The sequence below is a fragment of the Somniosus microcephalus genome, chromosome 26 (genome assembly GCF_052327205.1).
Source record: "Somniosus microcephalus isolate GS21.2 chromosome 26, FLI_Smic_1.0, whole genome shotgun sequence".
NCBI classification, from domain to species: Eukaryota; Metazoa; Chordata; class Chondrichthyes; order Squaliformes; family Somniosidae; genus Somniosus; species Somniosus microcephalus.
Window position 1 is genome coordinate 42246136 of NC_141012.1, and position 27316 is coordinate 42273451.

The 27316-nt window shown below is 46.0% G+C and overlaps 1 protein-coding gene across 1 annotated transcript in view; it reads left to right on the forward strand.

Moving 5' to 3' along the window:
* LOC147100416 (uncharacterized) overlaps positions 1-25036 on the forward strand; it is a 62431-nt gene extending 37395 nt beyond the window's left edge. The window contains exons 7-9 of the mRNA XM_085968100.1: positions 2868-2951; positions 19682-19720; positions 21294-25036. Coding sequence (XP_085824226.1) covers positions 2868-2951; positions 19682-19720; positions 21294-21438 — 268 coding nt within the window. The 3' untranslated portion in view covers positions 21439-25036. The remainder of the gene's footprint in view (positions 1-2867; positions 2952-19681; positions 19721-21293) is intronic.
* Positions 25037-27316: the final 2280 nt, after the last annotated feature.

Genomic DNA, 27316 nt, shown 5'->3' on the forward strand with positions numbered 1-27316 from the left:
TCCCTCTCTCTCCCCATCCACTTCAGCCAAGAGATAACTTTGTCTAAGACTTGAAGAGCAGAGGAGGAAATTAAAACAATTTAAGAAACTTTATGTAAACTGAGAGTGAAAGGAGTTTAAGCCTTTTTACCCAATGCATACACGGATTCCAAGACTGCTTTACTGAAACAGCTTACCACTGAAATGGGAATGCTCTGACACCAGATTGAGTGTTAACATTGAGGAAGACTGCAACAGAATAAAAGATGTTAATAAACTTGCAGAATGGGTGTGTAATTGGCAAATTAATTTCAATATAGATAAGTGTGAGGTAGTGCATTTTGCTTGGAGGAATAAGAAGGCCACATACTCCTTGGAAAATAAGAGACTGAAAGGGGTAGAGTAGCAGAGGGATCTAGGGGCACAGATTCACAAATCATTGGCCCAGAAATTCGGGTCGGGGGCTTCCCGCGGGTGCAAGCCCCCGACCTGCACTTACCTTGCGCGCCGGTCGTTGTGCTGTGGGCCCCCGTGGAATTCCGATCCGGGGCCTGGTCCAGCTGCCGGAGCGCAGTGCTTGCGTATCCCAGGGGCGCAGTTAGTTCGATGCGTCCCCTGGGATCATGTGGGCCATGGAGAGCCAATTGGAGCAGGGAATGCTCCATTCATAAGATTGACAGGAAGACCTGTCAAAAGTTATAAATAGTACGGCCCCAAAACAGCACTAAATCTTCAAATAAAAATTTTTTTAAATCACATTTTTTAAATAAACTATAAATTACATGAAATAACTATTTTAAACAATAATTTAAATTTTTGAAAAAAATAATTTTATTTTCTAACGGGGCTAAAAATAAACTTACCTTGCTTTAAAGTATTTAAAAATAATAAACCTGTGGAAAAAATGTTTTAATTTTAATTAATTCACCACTTACCTTGTTAGAAGCAGGCCCTATGCCTGCTTTTTATATGTCTAACTTCTGGAGACTTACCCTCCCGGGAAAACCAGTAAAAAAAACGAAGTTCGATGCACACGCGCAGCCTCTCCTGCGCACGCGTTCGACTTCTGAACCTCTTTGTTCAGGGGAACGGAAGTGCCGGTTTCCCGCGCACGCGCAGTGCATGCAGGAAACCGGCACTTCCATTGGGCCTACGGGTGAGTACCCCGTGCGTACTCACCCGTGGAGACCCGAATTTCTGGGCCATTAAAAGTAGCAAGGTCTATGAGGCCATAACAAATGCAAACAAAGCACTGGGGTTCATTTCTATAGGGATAGAATTGAAAAGCAGAGAAGTTATGTTAAACTTGTACGGAACCACACTGTGAGCAGCTCTGGTCTCCAGATTACAAAATGTATAGGAACTGGGGAAGGTGCAAAAAAGATTTACAAGGATGATACCAGAACTGAAAGGTTATAACTACAGGTAGACTACCTTTTATCCGAACTTCCGAAAACCGAAACCCTCTAAAAACCGAAGGTTTTTTCGTTCAGCGTAAGTCGTGCGCACGACATGACCAGAGTGGCGCACGACTTACGCTGAGCAGAGGGTCAGCGTAAGTCGTGCGCACGACCCCGACCCCCGCCGACGACCCCCCGCGGACCCCCGCCGACGCCGACCCCCCCCGCGGACCCCCGCCGACCCCCCCGCAGACCCCGACTCCCGCCGACCCCCCCCGCGGACCCCCGCCGACTCCCGCCAACCCCCCCGCGGACCCCCGCCGACCCCTGCGCGGACCCCCCCGCCGACCCTGACCCCCGCCGACCCACCCCCGACAAATTTCCCAGTCTTATAAAATACCTTCCGAAATTTTCCGAAAACCGAAACACGGCTGGTCCCGAGGTTTTCGGATAAAGGATAGTCTACCTGTATCAGGAAAGACTGAACAGGCTGGGGTTCCTTTCTTGTGAGAAGAGAAGGCTGATGGGTGACCAGATAGAAGTCTTTAAAGTTATGAAGGGGTTTGATAGAGTAGACGTAGAGAGGCTGTTTCCACTTGTGGGGGAGACCAAAACTCGAGGTCATAAATATAAGATAGTCAGTAATAAATCCAATAAAGAATTCAGGAGAAACTTCTTTACATACAGTACAACAGTGACTACACTTCAAAAGTGCTTCATTGGCTGTAAAGCGCTGAGGTCCTGAAAGGCGCTATAGAAATGCAAGTCTTTCTTTCTTTTCAGAGAGTATTTAGAATGTGGAACAGGGAGTAGTTGAGGTGAGTAGCATAGTTGCATTTAAGGGGCAGCTAGATAAGTAGATGAGGAAGAAAGGAATAGAAGGATATGCTAATGAAGTTAGATGAAGTAGGGTGGGAATAGGCTTGTGTGGGGCATAAACAACCGGCATAGACCAATTGGGCGAAATAGCCTGTAAATTCTACATAATTCAATTAAAGTTAAAACTTATTTTGTGTAAATATAACAACCAATGAGACAGTGGCAGAGGAAGCGCCCTAGTTTCATTGGTGATCTGATGTAGTCTGTCACTTGTAACCCATGTCCTCTGCATCTATCCACAACACTGTAGAATTCCTCCCCGCCCTTCCTCCTACAGTCCACAGTATTTTAAAGCCAAGCTTGGTATCACTTAATGATTACTTGTTAAATTAGCTCAAATCCTCTCCTGCATTCTTCAACCCTGCTCTTGGGCCTTGGCTCTTCACCTAGGCTCCTCTTTTCTCAATGTACCAAATGATGTTTCTAAGTTAAGGTCCACACCGATTGTAAGTCTGCAATGTTGAATAACTCGATTCTTTAAATAGATTCTTTAGTGTGTTGCCGCGATCCTCAATTGTTCCCACTTAATTATTTTCTACATATATTCCCTCACACACAGCTCATGCCCGTGGTTATGAGTATAATGTGTATTTTTTCTGTTTCTTTCAGGCTGGTCCAACTGTGCCGTCACATTGATCAGGACGAGGACTTCACTTCTGGTCACTTTGTGAGACTTCTCCAAAGTGCCATGAGGTAACTGGTGGGGAACGGCGCTCCGACCCATTTACAAAAGGCACTGTCGGGCAAAGTGGGCTAACTGAACATCCAGAGCGAGATAACTGTTTACCTGTCACAGGGGAGTCTAAAAGTAGTAACTAGCTGCATTGTGCACACCAGTTCCAGTGGCTAATGCGAGTGTCAGCTGTGACTCAGAGGGAACACTCTAGCCTGTGAGCCAGAAGGTTGTGGGTTGAAGACCTACTTGTCATAAAATCTAGAGAGACACTTCAGCAAAGTGATTGCTTCTAATTTGCCAGTTTATTTCCCCACACTCTGAACATTGCAATACATACACTTTGGCCCGTAATTTCCGATAGGAGGCTTCCTGCGTGCGGAGGCCTCCTATCGAAAAATCTACACCCTTACCTGAGGGCTCCCGAGGTCCGGACATTTCTGCTCCTGGGCCTCTCCATAGTCGAAATGCGCAAGGCGCACGTATCCCAGAGGCGCAGGCGGTTCGCAAGAGTCCCTGGGATCACGTGGACCAGGCCAGGAGAAGGGAATCTCCCTTTATACTTTTGACAGATAGACCTGTCAGATATATAAATGGAGATCCCAAAAACACAGTAAAACATTAAATACATTTTTAAAAACCATCTCGTTTTAAAAAAAGTTAAAATTACAATAAATTAAATATTTTAAACAAATATTTAATTTTTTGAAAAAAATAATTAAAGTTTTTTACGGGGCTAAAAATAAAGTATTTTAAAATTATAAATGAGAGAAAAAAATATTTTTTTTCAACTCTTATACTGGTAAAAGCAGGCCTTACGCTGCTTTTACCAGGCGTAAGATTTCTAAGGGTTTTCAGCGGGCGGAGGTTGTGCAGAAAGCAGAACTCTCCCCCCCGCAGAGGCCCTTCTCCAGGGCATGCGTCCGATCTGTCAGGAGCATTCTTGGCATGCCTGAAACCAGCATTTCCGATGTCCCTACAGGTGTGTACACAGCCCGTACACACCCGTAGGGATCGGGAAATACGGGCAAATATCTTTTTTATCCTCATATTTGACACTACCCCTCTTTCTCTTGGATTTCGTTTCAAGCTAACACCTTATTCCTTTATTTCAGACTTGTCCCTACTTACAACTGATCAATTTGATTTTCCTCCTCTGCTCTCTTTGTTTGTTCTGCATGCGATCTGTAAGATACCCTAATTGTGTATACATTAGCAGGATTAGGATTTGGTTTAATCTCAAATGATTAAGGTTTCTGTTTTCTTTTTACTTATAAATGGCTTGTGGATTTGTACTGTAGCTAGAAAGAATGGAAGCGTTAAAGTTGTTCATTCCTAGATGCTTTAGGGATTAATGTGGCAGAGTACAATTTAGCTGACTCTGCTGTTTAGCTTCTGCTGAGCTACAGCATGTGTGATTCATGCCTGTTGACTTATTTTTGTAGCTGCATTGTGAAACGAGATAGCCAAGAGAGTTTTCAGATAGGAAATGGCCATAGACCAGGATGGTACCTGGGGGAAAAATTCGGTTGGTTTGCGCCTCCCGTTAGCGCCTTAAGAGGGCGCTAATGTGGCGCAAAGCAACTAGCGCCCGGGCGCGGCGATGTTTGCGCCGCTCACCAAATTGACTTGACATTTTGCGGCAGCGCTAAACACTACCGCCACGATCCCCCGCGCCTGCAGATCGTGACATCAGTCGAATGTGCAACGCCCCGGTAGCGCCCCAGACCGGATATTGAGTGGCGCCCCCTGCCTTACCGCCTGCCGCTAGCAATGACAGGTTGAGGGGAGCGTTTTGCAGTCAGGAAGGGACTGGGGGAGCGCTATTTAAAGGCGATCGCTTCTGGTCTTTTTTTGTCTGCAAAATATTTTCACCATGCATTCTGAGTGAGTGCGAGAGACTGCAGGAGAGATTCAAAGCTGTGTTGAGGAGTTTTGGGCACTGAGCAGCACTTTGCAGGTTCTTTTTTATTTGATCTTCCTTGCATCGATTTAGAAGAGACTATGGGGGCTGCACTCTGAGCTCTTTCCCTGGGCCTCTCCATTGTTCTTTCCAACAGATTTGATGTACAGGTCTCTCCAGGCTGAGATTCAAGGCTGTAATGAGCAGGGTGTGGATGGAGAGCAAGATCGACCCTCCCCTTTAAGAACTGGCCGGCGCCAGTGTGTCTGTGTGCCATTGCTGACTGACATCACATGCTCTGAGTTAGCGCCTCGCTCCTCGGCGTTAGCGCCTTAAGACAGGTGTGTAGTGCCTGATTTAGTGTTCCAATCACCTCCAGGGGCGATAGAAGCCAAGTTTGCAGTTGGAGGCAATAATTAGCGCCAGGCGCTAAACTTTGCGCCCGGCCGATAATCGTGCCCCAAACGGGCCAATACAGAATTTCTGTCCCCCTGATGTTTGGAAGGAACTAGCTCATTTCTGAGGGTCTTGTTCACATTAAAATTTGTCATGCCATAAGAAATCATCTAGAACAGTGTGTGAGAGAAGTAAACCATAAAGATCTTGGCCTAGAAATTCAGTGGGCTGCGCCACCCGTTAGCACCCAAAGAGGGCACTTAGTGGGTTTTGCACCACTGGCCACGCCTCCCGCTAAATTTAGCGGGACGCTAATGGCGGCACTAGCCGTTAGCGCTGTGCCGCCACCGATGACATCATCGGTGTGCGCAGCGCCCCGATCACGAAATTTGGTAGCGCCCCCTGCTTTAACGCCGGTCACAATTTGTGACCGGTTCAGGGGGGCCTACCTGCGGCGGTAGAGGCGCGGAGGTGCGGGGCGGCCATTTTTTTTGCTGGCAGCCTGCCAGCACCTCCCCGCGCCGCCGTCCCCGGCCTCCTGAGCCCCCCCCCCCCCAGCGTTGTGCTGGCTGTGTCCCAAGAGTCCGGCACTTCTCCTCGGTGCCGGGCTCTTTTGCCGGCACTCGCGATCGCGCTGCAGCAGGCCCCTCCCCTTTAAGAAGGGGAGGAAGGCCTGCAGTACCGCAGCAAGCCGTGCCGCAGAGTGTGGCGCTGTGGCACGTTGCGCTGCGATTTTCAGTTGCAGTGCCCCAAGAGGGATGCGGGGCGCCTCAAGTAGCGCTGCGCTTCCGTCTGGGGCGCTGAAACTGAATTTCTGGCGGGCATTCGCGACTCCTTCCGAGGCGGTACTTCCGGCACCCTGGCGAGCCAAACGGGGCGCAAGTGAATTTCTAGGCCCTTGAGTTTTCCTTAGCATTTTGTAGAGTCAAGATTAAAAGGATCGACGAAGGCTATGTTTCTACCCAGGGAAAAACAGGGTAATTGCGTTTATTTCTCTGTATGTCTACTGCTCAAAGACATTGCGTGTGTCAAAGACTTGGATAAATGTGAAGTTATCTATTTCGGAGGAAAAACAGAAAGGCAGAGTATTATTTAAATGGTGATAGATTGGGAAATGTTGATGTACAAAGGGACCTGGGTGTCCTTGTACACCAGTCACTGAAAGCAAACATGCAGGTGTAGCAGCATTTAGGAAGGCAAATGGTATGTTGGCCTTCATTACAAGAGGATTTGAGTACAGGAGCAAAGATGTCTTACTACAGTTATACAGGGCCTTGTTGAGACCACACCTGGAGTACTGTGTGCAGTTTTGGTCTCCTTACCTAAGAAAGGATATACTTGCCATAGAGGGAAGGCAGCGAAGGTTCACCAGACTGATTCCTGGGATGGCAGGGCTGTCGTATGAGGAGAGATTGGGTCGACTAGGCCTGTATTCACTAGAGTTTAGAAGAATGAGAGGGGATCGCATTGAAACATATAAAATTCTGACAGGGCTAGACAGACTGGATGCAGGGAGGATGTTTCCCCTGGCTGGGGGGTCTAGAACGAGGGGTCACAGTCTCAGGATACGGGGTAGGACTTTTAGGACTGAGATGAGGAAAATTTATTCTCAGAGGGTGGTGAACCAGTGGAATTCTCTACCACAGAAGGCTGTGGAGGCCAAGTCACTGAATATATTTAAGAAGGAGATAGATAGATTTCTAGACACAAAAGGAATCAAGGGGTATGGGGAGTGAGCGGGAATATGGTATTGAGTTAGAGGATCAGCCATGATCATATTGAATGGCGGAGCAGGCTCGAAGGGCTGAATGGCCTATTCCTGCTCCTATTTTTCTATGTTTTTAAGACTTGGTTGAATACAGTAAAAGGATTACATTGCAACCATTTTTGGTTTGTCAAATTCGAATTGTCTTACATATCTCTTTTGTTCAATTCTTTTTGTTTTGTACATCAATCTCATCTATTTCTGCTTTCTGTACTTGCATTCACAGAAATCACAGAAACCCCACAGTGCAGATAGAGGCCATTTCGGCCCATCGAGCCTGCACCGACACATATCCCACCCGATCCCCGTAACCCCTACACCAACACATATCCCACCCTATCCCCGTAACCCCACGTATTTAATCCCCCTAACACTAAGGGTCAATTTATCATGGCCAATCAAACTAACCCGCACATCTTTGGACTGTGGGAGGAAACCGGAGCACCCGGAGGAAGCCCACGCAAACACGGGGAGAATGTGCAAACTCCACACAGACAGTCGCCCGAGGCCGGATTCGAACCCGGGTTCCTGGCGCTGTGATGCAACAGTGCTAACCACTATGATGATTGCTTTTATTTTCCCCTAGTTTAAATGACTCTTCACTTCCCTATTTATCATTTTTGCGAGTACATTAGCTCCTTTCCTGTTCAGATGAAGCACACAGTTGTGGTTCAGTTTCTGTCTTTCCCAGAACTGGTAACAATGGCCCATAAATCGGAAACCCCCTTCCTGACACCACCCCTATCGTGAAGCATTGAGTTCTCTAATCTTCCCGATCCTCCCATGCTCTAGTGCGTGGCTTGGGGAGCAATCCAGAGATTGGCACCCTTGAAGTCTTTCTCCTCAATCTGTTCCTGAACTCCTCTTGCTGGACTTTGGGCCTTTCCTTTCCTATATAGTTGCTTCCCAAACGATGCACGACGAGAAGCCACTCTCCCTCTCCTTCCATAATCTTGTCCAGTCTTTCTAAAATGTCCTTTGCCAAAGCACTTGGGTGGCAACAAAACATCTGGGGTCTCTGCCTGGACTGCAAATAATAAGACTTGCCTTTATAAAGCGCCTCTCATGAGCTCAAGGCATCCTAAAGCGCTTTATAGCCAATGAAATATTTTTGAAGTGTAGTCACTGTTGTAATTGTTTCTACTTATAGAAACACAGAAAAATAGGAGCAGGAGTCGGCCATTCGGCCCTTCGAGCCTGCTCCGCCATTCAATATGATCATGGCTGATCCTCTACCTCAATACCATATTCCCGCTCTCTCCCCATGCCCCTTGATGCCGTTTGTGTCTAGAAATCTATCTACCTCCTTCTTAAATATATTCAGTGACTTGGCCTCCACAGCCTTCTGTGGTAGAGAATTCCACAGGTTCACCACCCTCTGAGTGAAGAAATTTCTCCTCATCTCAGTCCTTATAAATTTGTAAGTTATTCCACAAGATTCCAAAGGGTTTATTGGTTTTCATAAGAATTAAGCATATAATGATAAATATTATTAATAATAATTACAGGTATAGTTAAGATTACGCTTACGATAATATGAATTACCGGGGGATTCACACAATACAGTTCTCAAACTTGAGGGGACAGTTTCCGACAATCCCCACCCCCGACAGTCTGTATATATAAGACTGCCACGAAACACTTCATCAGCATCATGTATCTATCTCGATCTAGTCTGTCACACAAAGCTCTCCCTATTTGTTTTACATAACATGCTATCAAAAATATTATAATTTTTTTTTTCTGATAACGCTCCTGTGACGCGCCCTGGGACATTTTGCTACGTTAAAGGCGCTATATAAATGCAAGTTGTTGTTGATGACACATTGAATGACATCCAAAGCCTTAATGCCTATTTCTCCCCAAGTACTCCCATATATCAAAGTGTCATCTTCTGGACTTAAAATATCCTCCAGTTTTAATTTACTCTTATACATGTCGTGGATAATTTTAATATAAATTTTGGGGGTTCACCCTGAATTGTAATTTCCAATGTTACATCTTACTCTAATTGAATTTCCATCCCTCTGGTAGTTACACTGGGCTAAAAATTGAGTAGCGACTTCGCCGGGGTGCTAGCGCCCCAGAAAAAGCAATGCCCCCATGACGGAAATTGAGTGGTAGCGCCCCAAGAGGGTAGCGGGATGCTACTGGAAGCACCCCACTACCCTCCTGGAGCACTGCGAGGTAATATCGCGGCACGTCACGCCGTGGTATTGCAGGCTTTCCTTCCCTTCTTAAAGGGGAGGGGCCTTGCGCAGCGTGACCCGAAGCCCAGCTGGGCCCCCGGGGATCGGGAGTGTCGGCAAAAGAGCCCAGCACTCGAGAAGTGCCGGGCTCATGGAGCGCAGCCGGCACTCCACGGGGGGCGGGTATGGGGACCAGGTACGGGAGCGGAGGCAGGTGCTGGCAGGCAGCCAGCAACAAAAATGGCCGCCCCGCACCTTGCCTTTAAATAGCGCCTCCTCAGCCGCAGGTAGGCCCCCCTGATCCCGTTGGACATAGCGTCCGGCGGTAAGTGAGGGGGCGCTCCTGAAGATCACGGCTGGGGTGTGAGTGGGACACTGTGCATGGCGATGACATCATCGCCGGCGGTGCAGCTCCATGGGGTGCTAACGATGAGCGCTGCCGCTAACCTCCTGCTGAATTTCGCAGGAGGCGTAGGCGGCGCCAGGCCCGGGAGCTAGTTGCTTTGCGCCCCGTTAGTGCCCTCTTAGGGCGTTAACGGGGCACCCACTGTGTTTATCCCTATCCTGATTGTTTCATTAAAAAGTCGGCTTCTCTATGGAGCATTTGTCAGTACCTTCATTAAAAGATTTTCTCACTTTCCTGAGCCACATTAACCATTTCTTGTAGTGGTGTTGTTAGCATGACTGAGCATGTCTGAGACCTGTTCTTCAGTGCATCTTCATCATGTATTCCACATGCTAGGTGCCTCACACACAACCTGCCACATTTGCGCACACGTGATATCAGATACAAGCCATTCCTGTTCTTTCGGGCTATCTTATCAAAGGCTCGGGGGGGCAGTCTTTGCTTATTTCCCCCCTGCATGGTCCGATGTCTCGGGTAGTGGCCGGTCTGTCAAATGCATTTTTTTTCCCACTGTTCAGTATAGGCAAAGACACAAACATCCCCAAGTGAAAGCTATCAATGAAATATTCTTAACTACACTTTCCTGGCTTACACCAGATTCTACATTGATACCAGATTGATATCTTTTGGTGAATCATGCCCGGGTGATTTATGTTACTCATGGGTGCACTCACACATCTTTCTCTAACCCCTTTGGTTTGGGTTCCAGAAATTCACCCATAATCACCAAGGCCAATGACCTTCGACCCAATTTGGTGGTGTAAATTTCCTGTTTCTATCTTATATGCCCAATCACTTCCTCTCATCCAATTTTACGCATCTCATTATATTACCATTTCATCTCATTCGTGAGCCCTGGAGGAACTTTACTATCCAATACAATATTATCATCACCCCTTAAAACACAGATTAAAAATTCCCAACTTGGTCTAATTTATCAACACATTTTTGTTTATCTTATTTAAACTCTTCTTGGACCTCGTTATTTTCAAAATATGCCGCTATATTCTGCCCGAGTCCATTTTATCTTTTCAATAATATCCCAATTCTAGAGAGCAGTCCCGTCTGCAAGATGTGTGATTTTGGGTACTTGGAACACAACAGTCTCCCAGGAATGAGCTCAAACTTGAAATGGTATTGCTGGAATGACAGGACTTGCCAATGTTCAATTTTATTTCCCCAAAAAAAACTTTCTTCCTTGATATTGGGCAGGAACTACCTGGACTGCATCCTTATGTGTTTCTTTTTAAATTGATGATCCCGTTAACTTCAAGTAAATTTTCCATTCTCGAGTGCTTGCACAGTAACTCATATCAATGTATCTGATCAATTTCAATTTCAGAAACAAATGATGCCCAGGCTTGTTGGTTTTACAGCAGCGACTGAAGTGCTTACAATTACCAGTCCTCTGACTTCCAATTTCCAAACTTGAGCTGTGAAGGCACAACATTTTTACCAATTGTTTTGCATCCTTAGGGACTGAAAATCTGTCAAAACAAGCAGAAATAATTAGTGACATCACTGTTAATCCTAAACACATTCCTGTCAGGGAAGACAGTATTTAAGTTTGTTCATCTCATTTTAAAAAAAGAGTAGGTTCTTCTGGCCTTGTACCTACAATTCAGATTAAACCCCAAATTTTGTAAAATCATTGATCATTTATTTAAGAGGTGCCCAAAACCCCTCATTTTATTAACTCTTAGGTAGTTAGTACAGTCCAACCACAAAATGACACCAGACTGATGCTGTAGAGATGGCATGATGTCCTTTAATTACGGGGTTTTTCTTCAGTAATTTATTTCTTCCAACCACAATGACGCACAAGATCAACGGGTGCTGTCAGTTTACGAGCACCCATCGCTTTCTAGTACAACCAACATGTACTTTTGGAATTAGTCTTCTTAGATCTGAAACTTAGCAGAACTCCAGTCACATCAGTTACACTTAACATTCACTTTTTTATGTGATAATCTCATGTCATAACTAGGGATTGTTCAAATAATTTACAATAACCAGAATTTCACCATAGAATCATAGAAACATAGAAGATAGGAGCAGGAGTAGGCCATTCGGCCCCTCGAGCCTGCTCCGCCATTCAATGAGATCATGGCTGATCATCCAAATTCAGCACCCGGTCCCTGCCTTCTCCCCATATCCCTTGATCCCTTTAGCCTTAAGAAATATATCTAACTCCCTCTTGAATATATTTAATGTATTGGCCTCCACTGCCTTCTGTGGTAGAGAATTCCACAGGTTCACCACTCTCTGGGTGAAGAAATTCCTCCTCATCTCTGTCCTAAATGGCTTAACCCTTATCCTTAGACTGTGACCCCTGGTTCTGGACTCCCCAGCCATCGGGAACATCCTTCCTGCATCTAGTCTGTCTAGTCCTGTTAAAATTTTATAAGTTTCAATGAGATCCCCTCTCATTCTTCTAAACTCCAGCGAGTATAAGCCCAATCGACCCAATCTCTCCTCATACGTCATTCCTGCCATCCCAGGTATCAGCCTGGTGAATCTTTGCTTCACTCCCTCCATGGCCACAATAAAAGTCTGGTTTTCACAATTTAATAGGTGAACTAACCTCAATAACTCTAATTTAATTCAGCAATATCTTAAAACGAAAGCAATACAGAACAGCAAAAACCCAGTAAATTATGCCGTCATTCTGCTTTCTTCAGATGCCTTTCCAAATGACTGTAAAATATTACTGAATATAACTGAAGCAAACATTAGCCTTCACAGTTGCACAAAATCTATGCAACATTCTCTCACATCGGCCCGTATTTTACCGATGCCTACGGGTGGGAGCTGTGCGCACACCCGTAGGGACATCGGAAATGCCGGTTTCAGGCAGGCCAAACGCATGCGCTGAAAACCGGCATTTCCGATCTGTCAAGAATGCTCCTGACAGATCCTCCACCTGCCCTGGAGAAGGGCCTCTGTGGGGGGGGCGGGGGGGAGTTCCACTTTCAGCAGAACCTCCGCCCGCAGAAAACCCTTAGAAATCTTACGCCTGGTAAAAGTGTAAGGCCTGCTTTTAACAGCATAAGAGTTGAAAAAAGTTTTTAAAATTTCTTTTCACTCATTTATAATTTTAAAATACTTTTTAAAAAGGTAAGTTTATTTTTAGCCCCGTAAAAACCTTTAATTATTTTTTTCAAAAAATTAAATTTTTGTTTAAAATATTTAATTTAATGTAATTTTAACTCATTTGAAAAATGTGAAGGTTTTTAAAACATTTATTTAATGTTTTAGTGTGTTTTTGGGGTGATCTCCATTCATATATTTGACAGGTCTATCTGTCAAAAGTATGAAGGGGGATTCCCTTCTCCGATTGGCTGGCCTGGCCCACGTGATCCCAGGGACGCTTGCGAACCTACTGCAATCATACCAACTAACAACACACAAGGGTAGGCACTTGGGTGTTTTATGCAATGTTCATGTAAAGTTTCGGTTAATGTGGTGTCAAACATTGAAACCTTTATTTTCAACACTTTGCGTTCTTGGACAGATTCGTGTGCAACTTTGGAAGTGGCTTAGTGACTTGCAGTGAATGGTGAGACATAACGGTACCCCCTGCAATGGTGATGAGTGTGAAAGGAATGGCTTGGACATTGTAGGGATGCTTTATGGTGTTGGTGTGGGGTGGTGCCAACCTGGTGCAGCATGTGGCATCAAGTGAAGTAAATCTGACCATGGTGAGGCCATCCCTGGCCTCCCGGGCAGCAATGTGCTCGGGTGTTGATGCCCTCTGTCCTGTGCAGCATCAGGTGATTGTGGAGAAGGTTGGTGTTGTTGCTGGTGCTGTTGGTGTGCCTGGTGCTGCTGATCATGGTGGGATTCTGAGGACCAAGGTGAGAGAGTATAAAGGGCACCCAAGTTGATGGAATAGATGGCAGGTGAAGTAGAGATGACAGAAGTGATCTGTCAATGGTGAGAGAGATAATGAGGTCAGACTGGATGGAGACTTTTGTAAAGACTTGCAGCATGGTGAATCTGTTGTGGAAATGCAGTGAGGAAGAGTTTGTGGCTGAGGGAAGATATCTCTGTAAGGTGGGAGCTTTTACTGTACATTTGAAGCTGTCAACTGAACAGCTGATTCAACGGTCACTGAACTCCCGCCTCAGCTTGACCGACATGGTGCGTGACCAGCGTGGACCCCGAGGGCGAGCTGTCAAATGCAGAAGATGAGCTGAAATTCATTCTTAAATAGCTCTCAACAAGCCACAAATTACCTGAATTGGGTCCCCCACTGTGAACCCGTCGCTGCGTGTCGGGTCTGCTCAGCGCTGACAGACCCGACATTTGGTAAAGGCGTGTGGCGGCGGGTTCACAGCGGGGTCCCGACCCGCAGGGGAACAAAAACACTTTCCCACCTGACCCACCACCGCTGACCCCCTGGAAAATCCTGGACTACTAATACAGAGGCCTGGACTAATAATCCGGAGATATGAGTTCAAATCCCACCACGGCAGTTGGGGAATTTAAATTCAATTAAATAAATCTGGAATAAAAAGCTAATATCAGTAATGGGGACCATGAAGCTGCCGGATTGTTGTTAAAAACCCAGAGAAACTGGTTCACTAATGTCCTTACCTTGTCCAGGCCTATATGTGACTCCACACCCATAGCAATGTGGTTGACTCTTAACTACCCTCTGAAATGGCTCAGCAGTTAAATAAAACTGCTACGGACTGCAGTGGTTCAAGGTGGTGGCTCACTACCACCTTCACAAGGGCAGTTAGGGGTGGGAAATCAATGCTGGCCTTGCCAGAGATGCCCACATCTCGTGAATGAATAAAAAATGTTGGCCCAGAAATTTGGGTCGGAGGCTTCCCGTGGGTGCAGGCCTCCGACCTACACTTACCTTGCGCGCCGGCCATTGTGCTGTGGACCCGCGTGGGATTCCGATCCTGGGCCTCCTCCAGCTGCTGGTGCACAGTGCTTGCATATCCCAGGGACGCAGTTAGTTCGAAGCGTCCCCTGGGATCACATGGGCCACGGAGAGTCAATGGTAGCAGGGAATCTGTACTCATAGATTTGACAGGAAGAGCTGTCAAATCTATGAATACAATTCAGCCCCAAAACATCACTAAAACTTCAAATAAATTTTTTAAAAACATCACATTTTTAAAATAACTATAAATTACATAAAATAACTATTTTAAACAATAATTTAAATTTTTGAAAAAATTAATTACAGTTTCTAATGGGGCTAAAAATAAACTTACCTTTCTTTAAAGTATTTAAAAATAATAAACCTGTGGAAAAAATGTTTTAATTTAACTTAATTCACCACTTACCTTGTTAAAAGCAGGCCTTGCGACTGGAGACTTACCCTCCCAGAGAAACCTGCAAAAAAAACGGAAATTCCAGGCGTACACGCTGCCTCTCCGGCGCACGCGTTCGACCTGTGAACCCCTTCCTTTAAGGGAACGGAAGTTCCAGTTTCCCGCGCATGCGCAGTGCATGCACGAAACCGGCACTTTCGTTGGGCCTACGCGTGAGTACCCAGCGCGTACTCACCCGTGGGGACCTGAAGTTCTGGCCCATTATATATTATCTACATTACTGAGGGAGTGCTGCAATTTTGGAGGTGCTGTCAATTTGGATGAGACACGGGCCCCATCTGCTCTCTCAGGCGGACATAAGAGATCCCATGGCACTATTTTGAAGAAGAGCAGGGGAGATCTCAATGATGTCCGGGCCAATATTTATCCCTCAACCAACACCTAAAAACCGAAGGTCTGGTCACTATCACTTTGCTGTCTGTGCCACCTTGCTGTGTGCAAATTGGCTGCCATGTTTCCTATATCACAACCGTGACTACACTTCAAAAAAGTGCAAAGTATATTGCCCACACATTATAAATTGAATAACTAATTGCCAAGAGAAGTTGCAAGACATAAGTGTCAGAGCATGATGTGGGAAAGATAATGAAGTCGTTACTAAGCAGTTTTCTTCCCCCTTCCCACTGTCTCTAACTTACAGTGCTCACTGAATAGTGATCACTTTGAGATAGCAGAGGGCTGCTGTCCCCCTCTATGGACCTGTACATTAACGTGCGCTGGTACCTTCAGGACGGGAGGGGTAAGAGCAAAAATTGGTAGAGAAAAACACAGCCGTCTGTGAATTTAGGAAAATAACATATTTTAGAGTCACAGTAAAGGGGAAGCAGAATGCTGGGCACCAATAAAAGGCACCACACCAGAGGCGGCAGCATTAGTCCCCTGGGCTGTTGAGGTCGTGATCTCAGTGCTGCAGCAGTCAAGGGAGAGGAGGCCAGGAAATAAAACTGGAGCTAAAAGATTTAAATTATGAGGTCAGGTTGCAGACGAGACTAGGCTTCTATTCCCTCGAGTATAGAAGATTGAGTGATCTAATGAGGTTTATAAGATGATGAAAGGATTCAGGATGGCCTTGGGCAAGGCACTGCTGGGAGTTGCTTGAACACACTACCACAAGGTGCTAGAACATGGCTCGGTCCCTAGATAACAAAGTATTGGCTGAGAAATTCGGGTCGGGGGCTTCCCGTGGGTGTAAGCCCCCGACCTGCACTTACCTTGCGCGCCGGCCGTTGTGCTGTGGGCCCATGTGGAATTGCAATCCTGGGCCTGCTCCAACTGCCAGCGCACAGTGCTTGCATATCCCAGGGGCGCAGTTAGTTCGAAGCGTCCTCTGGAATCACGTGGGCCGTGGAGAGCCAATCGGAGCAGGGAAATGCCCATTCATAAGTTTGACAGGAAGAGCTGTAAAAACTTAGAAATACTACGGGCCCCAAAACATCACTAAATCTTCAAATAATTTTTTTTTTAAATCACATTTTTTAAATAAACTATAAATTACATGAAATAACTATTTTAAACAATAATTTACATTTTTGAAAGAAAATAATTTTATTTTCTAACGGGGCTAAAAATAAACTTACCTTTCTTTAAAGTATTTAAAAATAATAAACCTGTGGAAAAAATGTTTTAATTTTAATTAATTCACCACTTACCTTGTAAAAAGCAGGCCTTACGCCTACTTTTTAAATGTCTAACTCCTGCAGACTTACCCTCCCAGGAATAGCTGTAAAAAAAAACGTAAGTTCGATGCGCAAGCGCAGCCTCCCCCGCGCACGCGTTCGACCTCTTAACCCCTGCTTTCAGGGGAACGGAAGTGCCGGTTTCCCGCGCATGCGCAGTGCATGCAGGAAACCGGCACTTCCATTGGGCCTACGGGTGAGTACCCCGTGCGTACTCACCCGTGGAGACCCGAAGTTCAATATTATGAAGCTAGTTAATTTAATCCCATTCCCCTGCCCTTTCCCTGTCACTATTCATATTATTCATTTGAAAATACTTATCCAATTCCGCTTTAATAGATCCAAAAGTCTCTGCCTCAATAGCCACTTGTGGTAAATCATCCAAATTCTAATACATCTGTGTGTGAAAAAAGTTCTTCTAATTGCCCTTTCCCTGTTGCAGAGATAGTCCTGAGTCTGTACCTCCTTGTTACTGATTAACGGGCCAGCAGTAACCGTCGTTCACCACCTGGCCTCTGAAAAACTTTCAGAAATCTTGGCAATCCGCTCAGCCTTCTTTATTCCAGTGAAAAAAAGCCCCAATTTTTTAAGCCTTCCTTCTTAACTCGTTGCATGCCAAGAAAAGACAGACTTGCATTTATATCGCACCTTTCCCCAAACTCATCCCAAGGCGCTTTACTGCCAATTAAGTACTTTTGAAATGTAGTCACTGTTGCAACTTAGAAAATGAGGCAGCCAATTTGCAAATACCAGGAACCCAAGAACATCAACGTGACAATGACCAGTTAATCTGCTTTAGGGATGTCAGTTGAGGGATAAATATTGGCCAGGACACCGGGGAAAAACTCCCCTGATTTTCTTCGAAATGGAGCCGTGGGACCTTTTAGGTCCACCTGACAGTGCAGCTCTCCCTCAGTACGGCACTGAAGGGTCAGCCTTGATCTTTTTGTTCACGTCTCTGGAGTGGGACTTGAAACAACAAACTTCTGACTCAGAGACAAGAGTGTGACCAATGAGCCATGGCCAAACACCTTATGAAGAATGGCCACTTGGGTGAGGTACCACAGACCACTTGGTGGCCGTGGAACCATACCCCCGCAAGGAGTCAATGTCTTAAGGGGAGGTGAGAAAAATGGGCAGAGGAAAACTAGTGAGGGAGGGGTGAAATTGTGCTCTTACAATCAGCTTCCTTGGATAGTTAGGCTCTAAATTTTGGGAGCATGTGCTGGTAGCGAGCGACCTTGGCTACCATTGGAGCAAAACTGGAAGATTACAGACACGCCACCCAGGGTTTTCCAACATGCACTGATAATGGCAGGACCTCCGTGTTCCTGGCAATTCTGGGGGAGTCCACAACCAGGGGTCACAGTCTAAGGATAAGGGGTAAGCCATTTAGGACAGAGATGAGGAGGAATTTCTTCACCCAGAGAGTGGTGAACCTGTGGAATTCTCTACCACAGAAGGCAGTTGAGGCCAATTCATTAAATATATTCAAGAAGGAGTTAGATATATTAAGGCTAAAGGGATCAAGGGATATGGGGAGAAGGCAGGGACAGGGTACTGAGTTTGGATGATCAGCCATGATCTCATTGAATAGCAGAGCAGGCTCGAGGGGCCGAATTGCCTACTCCTGCTCCTATCTTCTATGTTTCTAATTCCGGGTTCCCCCCCCCCCCACTCAAACACGCGCCTCCGCTCCCTCCGCGCCTCCCCGTAAAGATCAGGGCCTAAGTAATATGTAGAGTGGGTGATCTTCTGACATTTGAGCTGTGGCATATTGTTGAGTCAAAGTAGGAGCAACTTCACAAACTAATCTGGCAGAACTTGTGTTTGACAAAAAGGAAGTTGTTCCAATACTCAACACTGACATCATTGTCAAGCCTAAAATCAACATGAATTCTTGGTCCTTTATCTATCGGTTGACCTTTGCTTATGCTTCTGAAAACCCAGTTCCTCATTTATATTGTACTAGCTGGGGAGCCCCGCGTTGCGAGGGCAATTTTGGGGCGCGAGGGCAATTTTGGGGCGTTTGGTCTCCCTGCCCCTGTGTGTCCCCCCTCTCCCTGTCATGTCCTCTCCCTATCCTATCCCTCCCCTCCCCTCTCTCCCTCCCCTCCCCTCTCTCCCTCCCCCGCTCCCCTCTGTCCCTCTCTCCGGCCCCTCCCCCTGCCTAGCGCCTGAGGTCCGGTGCCGTTGCTGAGGTCCCCCGCGTATCGTGCGGCTGATGGACGGCCGCTGCGTGCGGGCGGGCGGCGCATGCGCGGTCAGTGCGAGCGGCCCGCGGGAGCCGGCAAGGCCGTTAGCGAGCGGGAAACTTCGGGCGGCGCACCCGCGCTCCGTCCGCGACACCTGAGAGGGGGAAGTAGAGAGAGACAGAGAGGGAAGAGGAGAAGGAGAGAGAGGGAAGAGGAGAAGGAGAGAGAGGGAAGAGGAGAAGGAGAGAGAGAGAGGGAAGAAAGAGAGAGAGAAATTTTTTCAGCTTCAGGCCCCGAGTCCCCCCTGCGCGAGGGTGAGGAGGAGGAGGGGGGGGGGTTGCTAAACACAATATAAAACTCAAATAAATTGTTAATTAATTGCCTAACACATAATTGAAATATTTACCTTAGTTCCCTAACACACAGAAAGTGTGGGGGAAAAAATCGTGGAAAATCAAGATGGCGGCCACTCACCTCGGTTCAGAAGGATAAGGCCCGCCCACACACGCACCGATTGGTCGACCGGTCAGGTCACCGAAGTGTAGGATTGGTCAATCGTCGAGTCACTCGACACTCAACTGTAGGAAGACCTCGACGTCACACGGTCGCTAATGAGATGCTAATGAGCGGAACGCTGAAGGTTTTTGGGATACCGCGGGCGGGATTTTTGTCCGGCCGAAACGTAAATACGCCTATGACCGGTCCGGAATCGCAAGCTTTCTTTTGAGGCGACGCGCGCGTCGGTACGCTCTGTAACTTCCAAACGTATAGAGACCAGGCGGACAGACAGACAGAAGAGCCGCTTTATATATATAGATGTGTATGTTTTAGGACGTGTTCCTAATATCTGCTGTTTTCCTTCCAAGGTCTCTGAATTATTTGGAGCAACGCAACCGTCGCGTTTGGTGAGTTACTAATTATTAACGACATCGCTTTCAAAATCAGAACCATGGAAATTCCTCGGAGCTACTCCCGCTCCGTCACCCTAACTTCACCGGAAGTGTGTCAGAAACCCTTTTTAACAACAATTTGCAATTCTACAAGCGCCTTTAACGTAGTAAAATATCTCAAGGCCCTTCATAGGAGTTTAATCAGACAAAAATTGATACTGAGCTAAAGAAGGAGACATTAAGACAGGTGACCAAAGAGGTAGGTTTTGAGGAGAGAGTGGTGGAGAGGTTTAGGAAGGGAATTCCAGAGCTTAGGGCCCAGGCAGCTGAAGGCACAGCCGCCAATGGTGTCGTAAAGCAAGTCAGGGATGCACAATAGGCTAGAATTGGAGGAACGCAGAGATCACAGAGGGCTGGAGGATGTTACAGAGATAGGGAACATAAGAACACAAGAACATAAGAATTAGGAGCAGGAGTAGGCCATACAGCCCCTCGAGCCTGCTCTGCCATTCAATCAGATCATGGCTGATCTTTGACCTCAACTCCACTTTCCCGCCCAATCTCTATATCTCTTGATTCCTCTAGAGTCCAAAAATCTATCCATCTCAGCCTTGAATATACTCAACGACTGAACATCTACAGCCCTTTGGGGCAGAGAATTCCAAAGATTTACAACCCGAGTGAAAAAATTCCTCCTCATCTCAGTCCTAAATGGCCAACCCTTTATGCTGAGTCTATGCCCCCTAGTTCTAGACACTCCAGCCAGGGGAAACAACCTCTCAGCATCTACCCTGTCAATCCCCCTCAGAGTCTTATATGTTTCAATGAGATCATCTCCCATTCTTCTAAACTCCAGAGAGTATAGGCCCAATCTACTCAATCTCTTCTCAACCCTCTCATCCCAGGAATCAATCTAGTGAACCTTCGCTGCACCGCCTCCAAGGCAAGTATATCCTTCCTTAGATAAGGAGACCAAAACTGTGCACAGTACTCCAGGTGTGGTCTCACCAAGGCCCTGTACAATTGTAGCAAGACTTCCTTACTCTTATACTCCAACCCTCTAGCAATAAAGGCCAACATGTCATTTGCCTTCCTAATTGCTTGCTGTACCTCATGCTAACTCTGAGTTTCCTGTATGAGGACACCTAAATCTCTCTGAACACCAACATTTGAAAGTTTCTCACCATTTAAAAAATATTCTGTTTTCCTATTCTTCCTACCAAAGTGAATAACCTCACATTTCCCCACATTATACCTTATTGCTCACTCAATTAACCTGTCTATATCCCTTTGCAATTGTCATCCTCATGTTCAAATCCCTCCATGGCCTCGCCTCAGAGGATGAGAATTTTAAATTGGAGGCAGTGCTGGACCGGGAGCCAATGGAGGTCAGTGAGCACAGGGGTGATGGGTGAACGGGACTTGGTGCGAGTTAGGATAAGCAAGTTAACTGATTAAAGGATTAGATTAAGTGAGTAAACTGGGTTTGCGCAGAATATCCGACCAAGTTAGAAAGGCAGACTGGGAGCAGCTCCGAGGAATTTCCCAGGCATGATGTCTAATAATTCCAATCCACCCTGTCTTTCAGGAACAATCCATGGCCCTCTTTGAGATCGATCATGGCTTCATGTCCTAACGCTACTGACCGCCATACTTTCCAGACACTATGCTCTGTGAAATGTCACCAGAGATCAGCTTTGAAAAGTATGATAGGTGTGAAAATGACTACATAGAACAACTGATCTGATCTCCAAACATCTGGATCAGCAAGAATTGAATCTACCTCTGGCCAACACCAGAATCTATGCAGCTCATGGACTTAGGATTCCCTTAGAAGTAAAGCTCTTCCCTGTAAATACCATTGATTCCAAGTATGCTGTCTTCTGTATCATTTGTCTTTTGATGAACGATGAAATGTGTTGACTTTTACATTCATTTCAAATGATGCGATGCTCGCAGTCTTGCACAACACTATAAAGAATAATTCAGACAATTGGACGGGCGTTCCACCCTATCCCATGGGTTTCCTGCCCAGCGAGTTAGATTAAAATTATTCCCACACACTCACAAGTTTTTATACACACAGCATTCACATGCACACTAACTCACACTCTATTTTGCACTACGAAATACTTTTTCAAATGGGGTTCTTATTTAGATTGCACAAGTGCACTACAGCGCACAAAATACAAAGCACTTTTTTCAACTGCACAAGTAAACACAAGCAACCTACCCTGTAGTTGCACTATAAACTCAGAAGATTGCCTCCTGTTGGAGCAATCCCGCCTGAAAAGACCCCGGGAAAAACAGCCAATGGTTCTCAGGATTATCACAGAAATCACAGAATCACAGAAACCCCACAGTGCAGATAGAGGCCATTTCGGCCCATCGAGCCTGCACCGACACATATCCCACCCGATCCCCGTAACCCCTACACCAACACATATCCCACCCTATCCCTGTAACCCCACGTATTTAATCCCCCTAACACTAAGGGTCAATTTATCATAGCCAATCAACCTAACCCGCACATCTTTGGACTGTGGGAGGAAACCGGAGCACCCGGAGAAAACCCACGCAAACACGGGGAGAATGTGCAAACTCCACACAGACAGTCGCCCGAGGCCGGATTCGAACCCAGGTCTCTGGCGCTGTGAGGCAACAGTGCTAACCACTATGCCACCGTGCTGCCATCGAATATACGGCACAGAAACAGGCCATTCGGCCCAACCAGTCTATGCTGGCATTTATGCTCCACTCACAGAATCACAGAAACCCCACAGTGCAGATAGAGGCCATTTCGGCCCATCGAGCCTGCACCGACACATATCCCACCCGATCCCCGTAACCCCTACACCAACACATATCCCACCCTATCCCTGTAACCCCACGTATTTAATCCCCCTAACACTAAGGGTCAATTTATCATAGCCAATCAACCTAACCCGCACATCTTTGGACTGTGGGAGGAAACCGGAGCACCCGGAGAAAACCCACGCAAACACGGGGAGAATGTGCAAACTCGAGCCTCCTCCTGTCTTTCCTCATCTAAATCTATCAGCATAACCCTCTGTTCCCTTCTCCCTCATATGCTTGTCCAGCCTCCCCTTAAATGCATCTATACTATTCGCCTCAACCACTCCCTGTGGTAGCGAGTTCCACATTCTCACCACTCTCTGGGTAAAGAAGTTACTCCTGAATTCCCTATTGGTGACTATCCTATACTGATGGCCTCTAGTTATGCTCTTCCCCACAAGTGGAAACATTGGCCCAGAAATTCGGGTCGGAGGCTTCCCGCGGGTGCAAGCCCCTGACCTGCACTTACCTAGCGCGCCGGCCGTTGAGCTGTGGGCCCGCGTGGGATTCCGATCCTGGGCCTCCTCCAACTGCCAGCGCGCAGTGCTTGCATATCCCAGGGACGCAGTTAGTTCGATGCGTCCCCTGGGATCACGTGGGCCATGGAGCGCCAATGGTAGCAGGGAAATGCCCATTCATAAAATTGACAGGAAGAGCTGTCAAAACTACAAATACTATAAGCCCCAAAACATCATTAAAACTTCAAATAAATTTTTTTTTAAATCACATTTTTAATATAACTATAAATTACATAAAATAACTTTTAAACAATAATTTAAATTTTTGAAAAAATTAATTACATTTTCTAATGGGGCTAAAAATAAACTTACCTTTCTTTAAAGTATTTAAAAATAATAAACCTGTGGAAAAAATGTTTTAATTTTAATTAATTCACCACTTACCTTGTTAAAAGCAGGCCTTGTGCCTGCTTTTTACATGTGTAACTCCTGGAGACTTACCCTCCTGGAGAAAGCTGCAAAAAAAATGCAAGTACCATGCGCACGCGCTGCCTCTCCGGCGCACGCGTTCGACCCCTGAACCCTTTCCTTTAAGGGAACGGAAGTTCCGGTTTCCCGCACATGCGCAGTGCATGCACGAAACCGGCACTTCCGTTGGGCCTACGGGTGAGTACCCAGCGCGTACTCACCCATGGAGACCCGAATTTCTGGGCCATTCTCTCTGTATCCACTCTATCAAAACCTTTCATCATTTTAAAGACCTCTATTAGGTCACACCTCAGCCTTCTTTTTTCAAGAGAATAAAGACCCAGCCTGTTCATCCTTTCCTGATATGTATACCCTCGCATTTCTGGTATCATCCTTGTAAATCTTCTCTGCACCCTCTCCAGTGCCTCTATATCCTTTTTATAATATGGCGACCAGAAATGTACGCAGTCACAGAATCACAGAATCACAGAATCTACAGTGCAGATAGAGGCCATTTCGGCCCATCGAGCCTGCACCGACACATATCCCACCCTATCCCCGTAACCCCCCGTATTTAATCCCCTAACACTAAGGATCACTTTATCATAGCCAAATCAACCTAACCTGCACATCTTTGGACTGTGGGAGGAAACCGGAGCACCCGGAGGAAACCCACGCAGACACAGGGAGAATGTGCAAACTCCACACAGACAGTCGCCCGAGGCCGGATTCGAACCCGGGTCCCTGGCGCTGTGAGGCAACAGTGCTAACCACTGTGCCACCGTGCCCCCCTCCGGTTCGATACAAGTTTAGCATAACTTCTCTACTTTTCAATTCTATCCCTCCAGAAATAAACCCTAGTGTTTGGTTTGCGTTTTTTACGGCCTTATTAAACTGTGTTGATACTTTCATGATTTGTATATTTGTACCCCGAGATCCCTTTGCTCCTCTACCCCACCTTAGATTTGTATTTTCCAAGTAATATGTCCCTATGTTTCTTACTAAAATGTAATACCTCATATTTATGAGTGTTGAAATTCATTTGCTAATTATATGCCCATTCTTCAAGTTTCTTAATGTCCTCCTTGTAATTTGTTGCCATCCTCCTCAGTATTGACTATCCCCCCACAATTTGGTGTCATCCGCAAATTTAGAATTTGTGTTTTTGATTCCAGAGTCTAAATCATTAATATAAATTGTGAACAACAGTGGTCCCAGCACTGATCCTTGTGGAACACCACTCCCCACCTTCTGCCCCTGTGAATAGCTGCCCTCTATCCCTACTCTCTGCTTTCTGCCTTGAAGTCAGCTAGTTATCTATTGGGATTTTTGGATAAGCTGCTTGCTGGGCGTGAAACTCCGTCAGTGGTGTGGGATTTTGGAAATCATATCAAGAGGTAGCTACCCCTCAGAGTCAACACTTTCTAATGTGATCTGCCTACGTTCAGCTGCTCTGGACAATGATACAGAAGAACAGGTGGGATATTGTAAGGGGAATTTCTTTGGCACATCCTGAGATTGTGAACAAATGTAAGAAGTCACACAACACCAGGTTATAGTCCAACAGCTTTATTTGAAATCACAAGCTTTCGGAGCGCTGCTCCTTCATCAGGTGAAGTGAAGAGAAGCATACAGGCACAGCATATATAGTCAGAGAACACTGCCAGATGATTACAGGTAATCTTTCTAACTGCCCTTTATCACACCTCGGCAGAGAGATAATCACAGCAATCAAAGGTGTGAATGGTGTCCAAACAGGTCAGTCAGGAAAATATTACATCAAAGAACAATGAGGTGTATGCTTCTCTCCACTTCACCTGACAAGGAGCAACGCTCCGAAAGCTTGTGATTTCAAATAAAGCTGTTGGACTATAACCTGGTGTTGTGTGACTTCTTACATTTGTCCACCCCAGTCCAACACCGGCATCTCCACATCATGAGATTGTAAAAGCTGTTATATAAGTTTTATTCTTTTCTTTCTCTTTCTCTGTTTTCACTTATCTCTTTATTAAAAAAGTAAAATCTATAAAACAAATTGTGTGTGTTTTTGCTGTGGTTCAGGGGATTGCAGAGACATTTGGTTTAATTTTTTTGAGGATCTATTCCCGGCACTGAGTTCATTTTTCATAGGAACAGGAGTCGGCCATTCAGCCCCTCAAGCCTGCTCGCCATTCAATTAGATCAGGGTTGACTTACAGCTCAACTCCATTTACCCGCCCTAGCTCCATACCTCTTGATACCCTTACCCAACAAAAATCTATCTTTCTCAGTCTTGAAAGTTCATGGTTTACCTGAATGGGCATAATTGGGCTCATTTTGTTCAAGAGCTGTGCAGGTCAGAGAATCGGGAAGAAACTCAGTGTACCTGATTCAGGATACAATGTGAATGAGGCACTCGGATCTCCATTATCCAATTTCCACCCCCAAAAATCTGCAGGACTGATGGTTTCCACCCCAGCGTATTAAAAGTAGGTGAGGACGTGGCAGAGGCGTTAGTTATAAAATTTCAAAGCTCTCTTGATTCAGGAATTGTGCTGTTTGACTGGAAAATTTCTAATGTCACTCCGTTATTTAAGGAGGGTGGGAGAGAGAAACCAGGTAAATACAGGCCTGTCAGGTTACCATCAGTTGCAGGAATGCTACTAGCATCTGTCATTAGTGATAGAGTGACTGAGCATTCGAGCTGATCAGGTAGAACCAGCATGGCTGACTAATCCAGTTGAATTTTTTCATTGTCCCAGTATCTGCAGCCTTTAGGGGGAGAGAATTCCAGATTTCTACAAAGCTTTGTGTGGAAAATGCCCTTCCTGATTTCCCTCCTGAACAGCCTAGCTCTAATTTTAAGATTATGTCCCCTCGTTCTTGATTTCCCCACCAGAGGAAATAGTTTCTCTGTATCTACCCTGTCAAATCCTTTGAACATTCTAAACACCTTGATCAGATCACCCCCTCAATCTTCTATATTCAAGGCAATACAAGTGAAGTTTATACAACCTGTCCTCATAAGTTAACCCTCTAAGACCCGGTATCATTATGGTGAGTCTACGCAGCACCCCCTCCAAGACCAATACATCCTTCCTGAGCCGTAGTGCCCAAAATTGAACGCAGTGTCCAGTTGGGGTTTGACCAAGGCTTTGTACAACTGAAGCCTCACTTCCTCCCCTTTGTATTCCAGCCCCCGTGTGATAAAGGCCAACATTCCATTAGACTTTTGGATTGCTTTTTTGTACCTGTGTACTAGCTTTAAATAATTTGTGCATTTGGACTCTCAAATTTCTTTGCTTCCCTACAGTTCCCAGTTTCTCACCATTTAGAAACTGCTCTGATTTACCTTTCTTAGGCTCAAAATGGATGATCTCACAGTTGCCCACATTAAATTCCATCTGCCATAGTTTTCCCCACTCACTTAATCTCTTTGGCACCCCATCCACCACCTTAAACATTCACTCCCTCCACCACCGACGTACCGTGGATGCAGTGTGTACCATCTATAAGATGCACTGCAGCAACTCACCAAGGCTTCTTCGGCAGCACCTCCCAAACCCGCGACCTCTTCCACCTAGAAGGACAAGGGCATCAGGTGCATGGGAACACCACCACCTCCAAGTTCCCCTCCAAGTCACTCACTATCCTGACTTGGAAATATATCGCTGTTCCTTCATCATCGTTGGGTCAAAATCCTGGAACTCGGAGTACCTTCAACACACGGACTGCAGTGGTTCAAGAAGGTAGCTCACCACCACCTTCTCAAGGGCAGTTAGGGATGGGCAATAAATGCTGGCCTTGCCAGCAACGCCCACGTCCCAGGAACAAATATTTTAAAAAATTT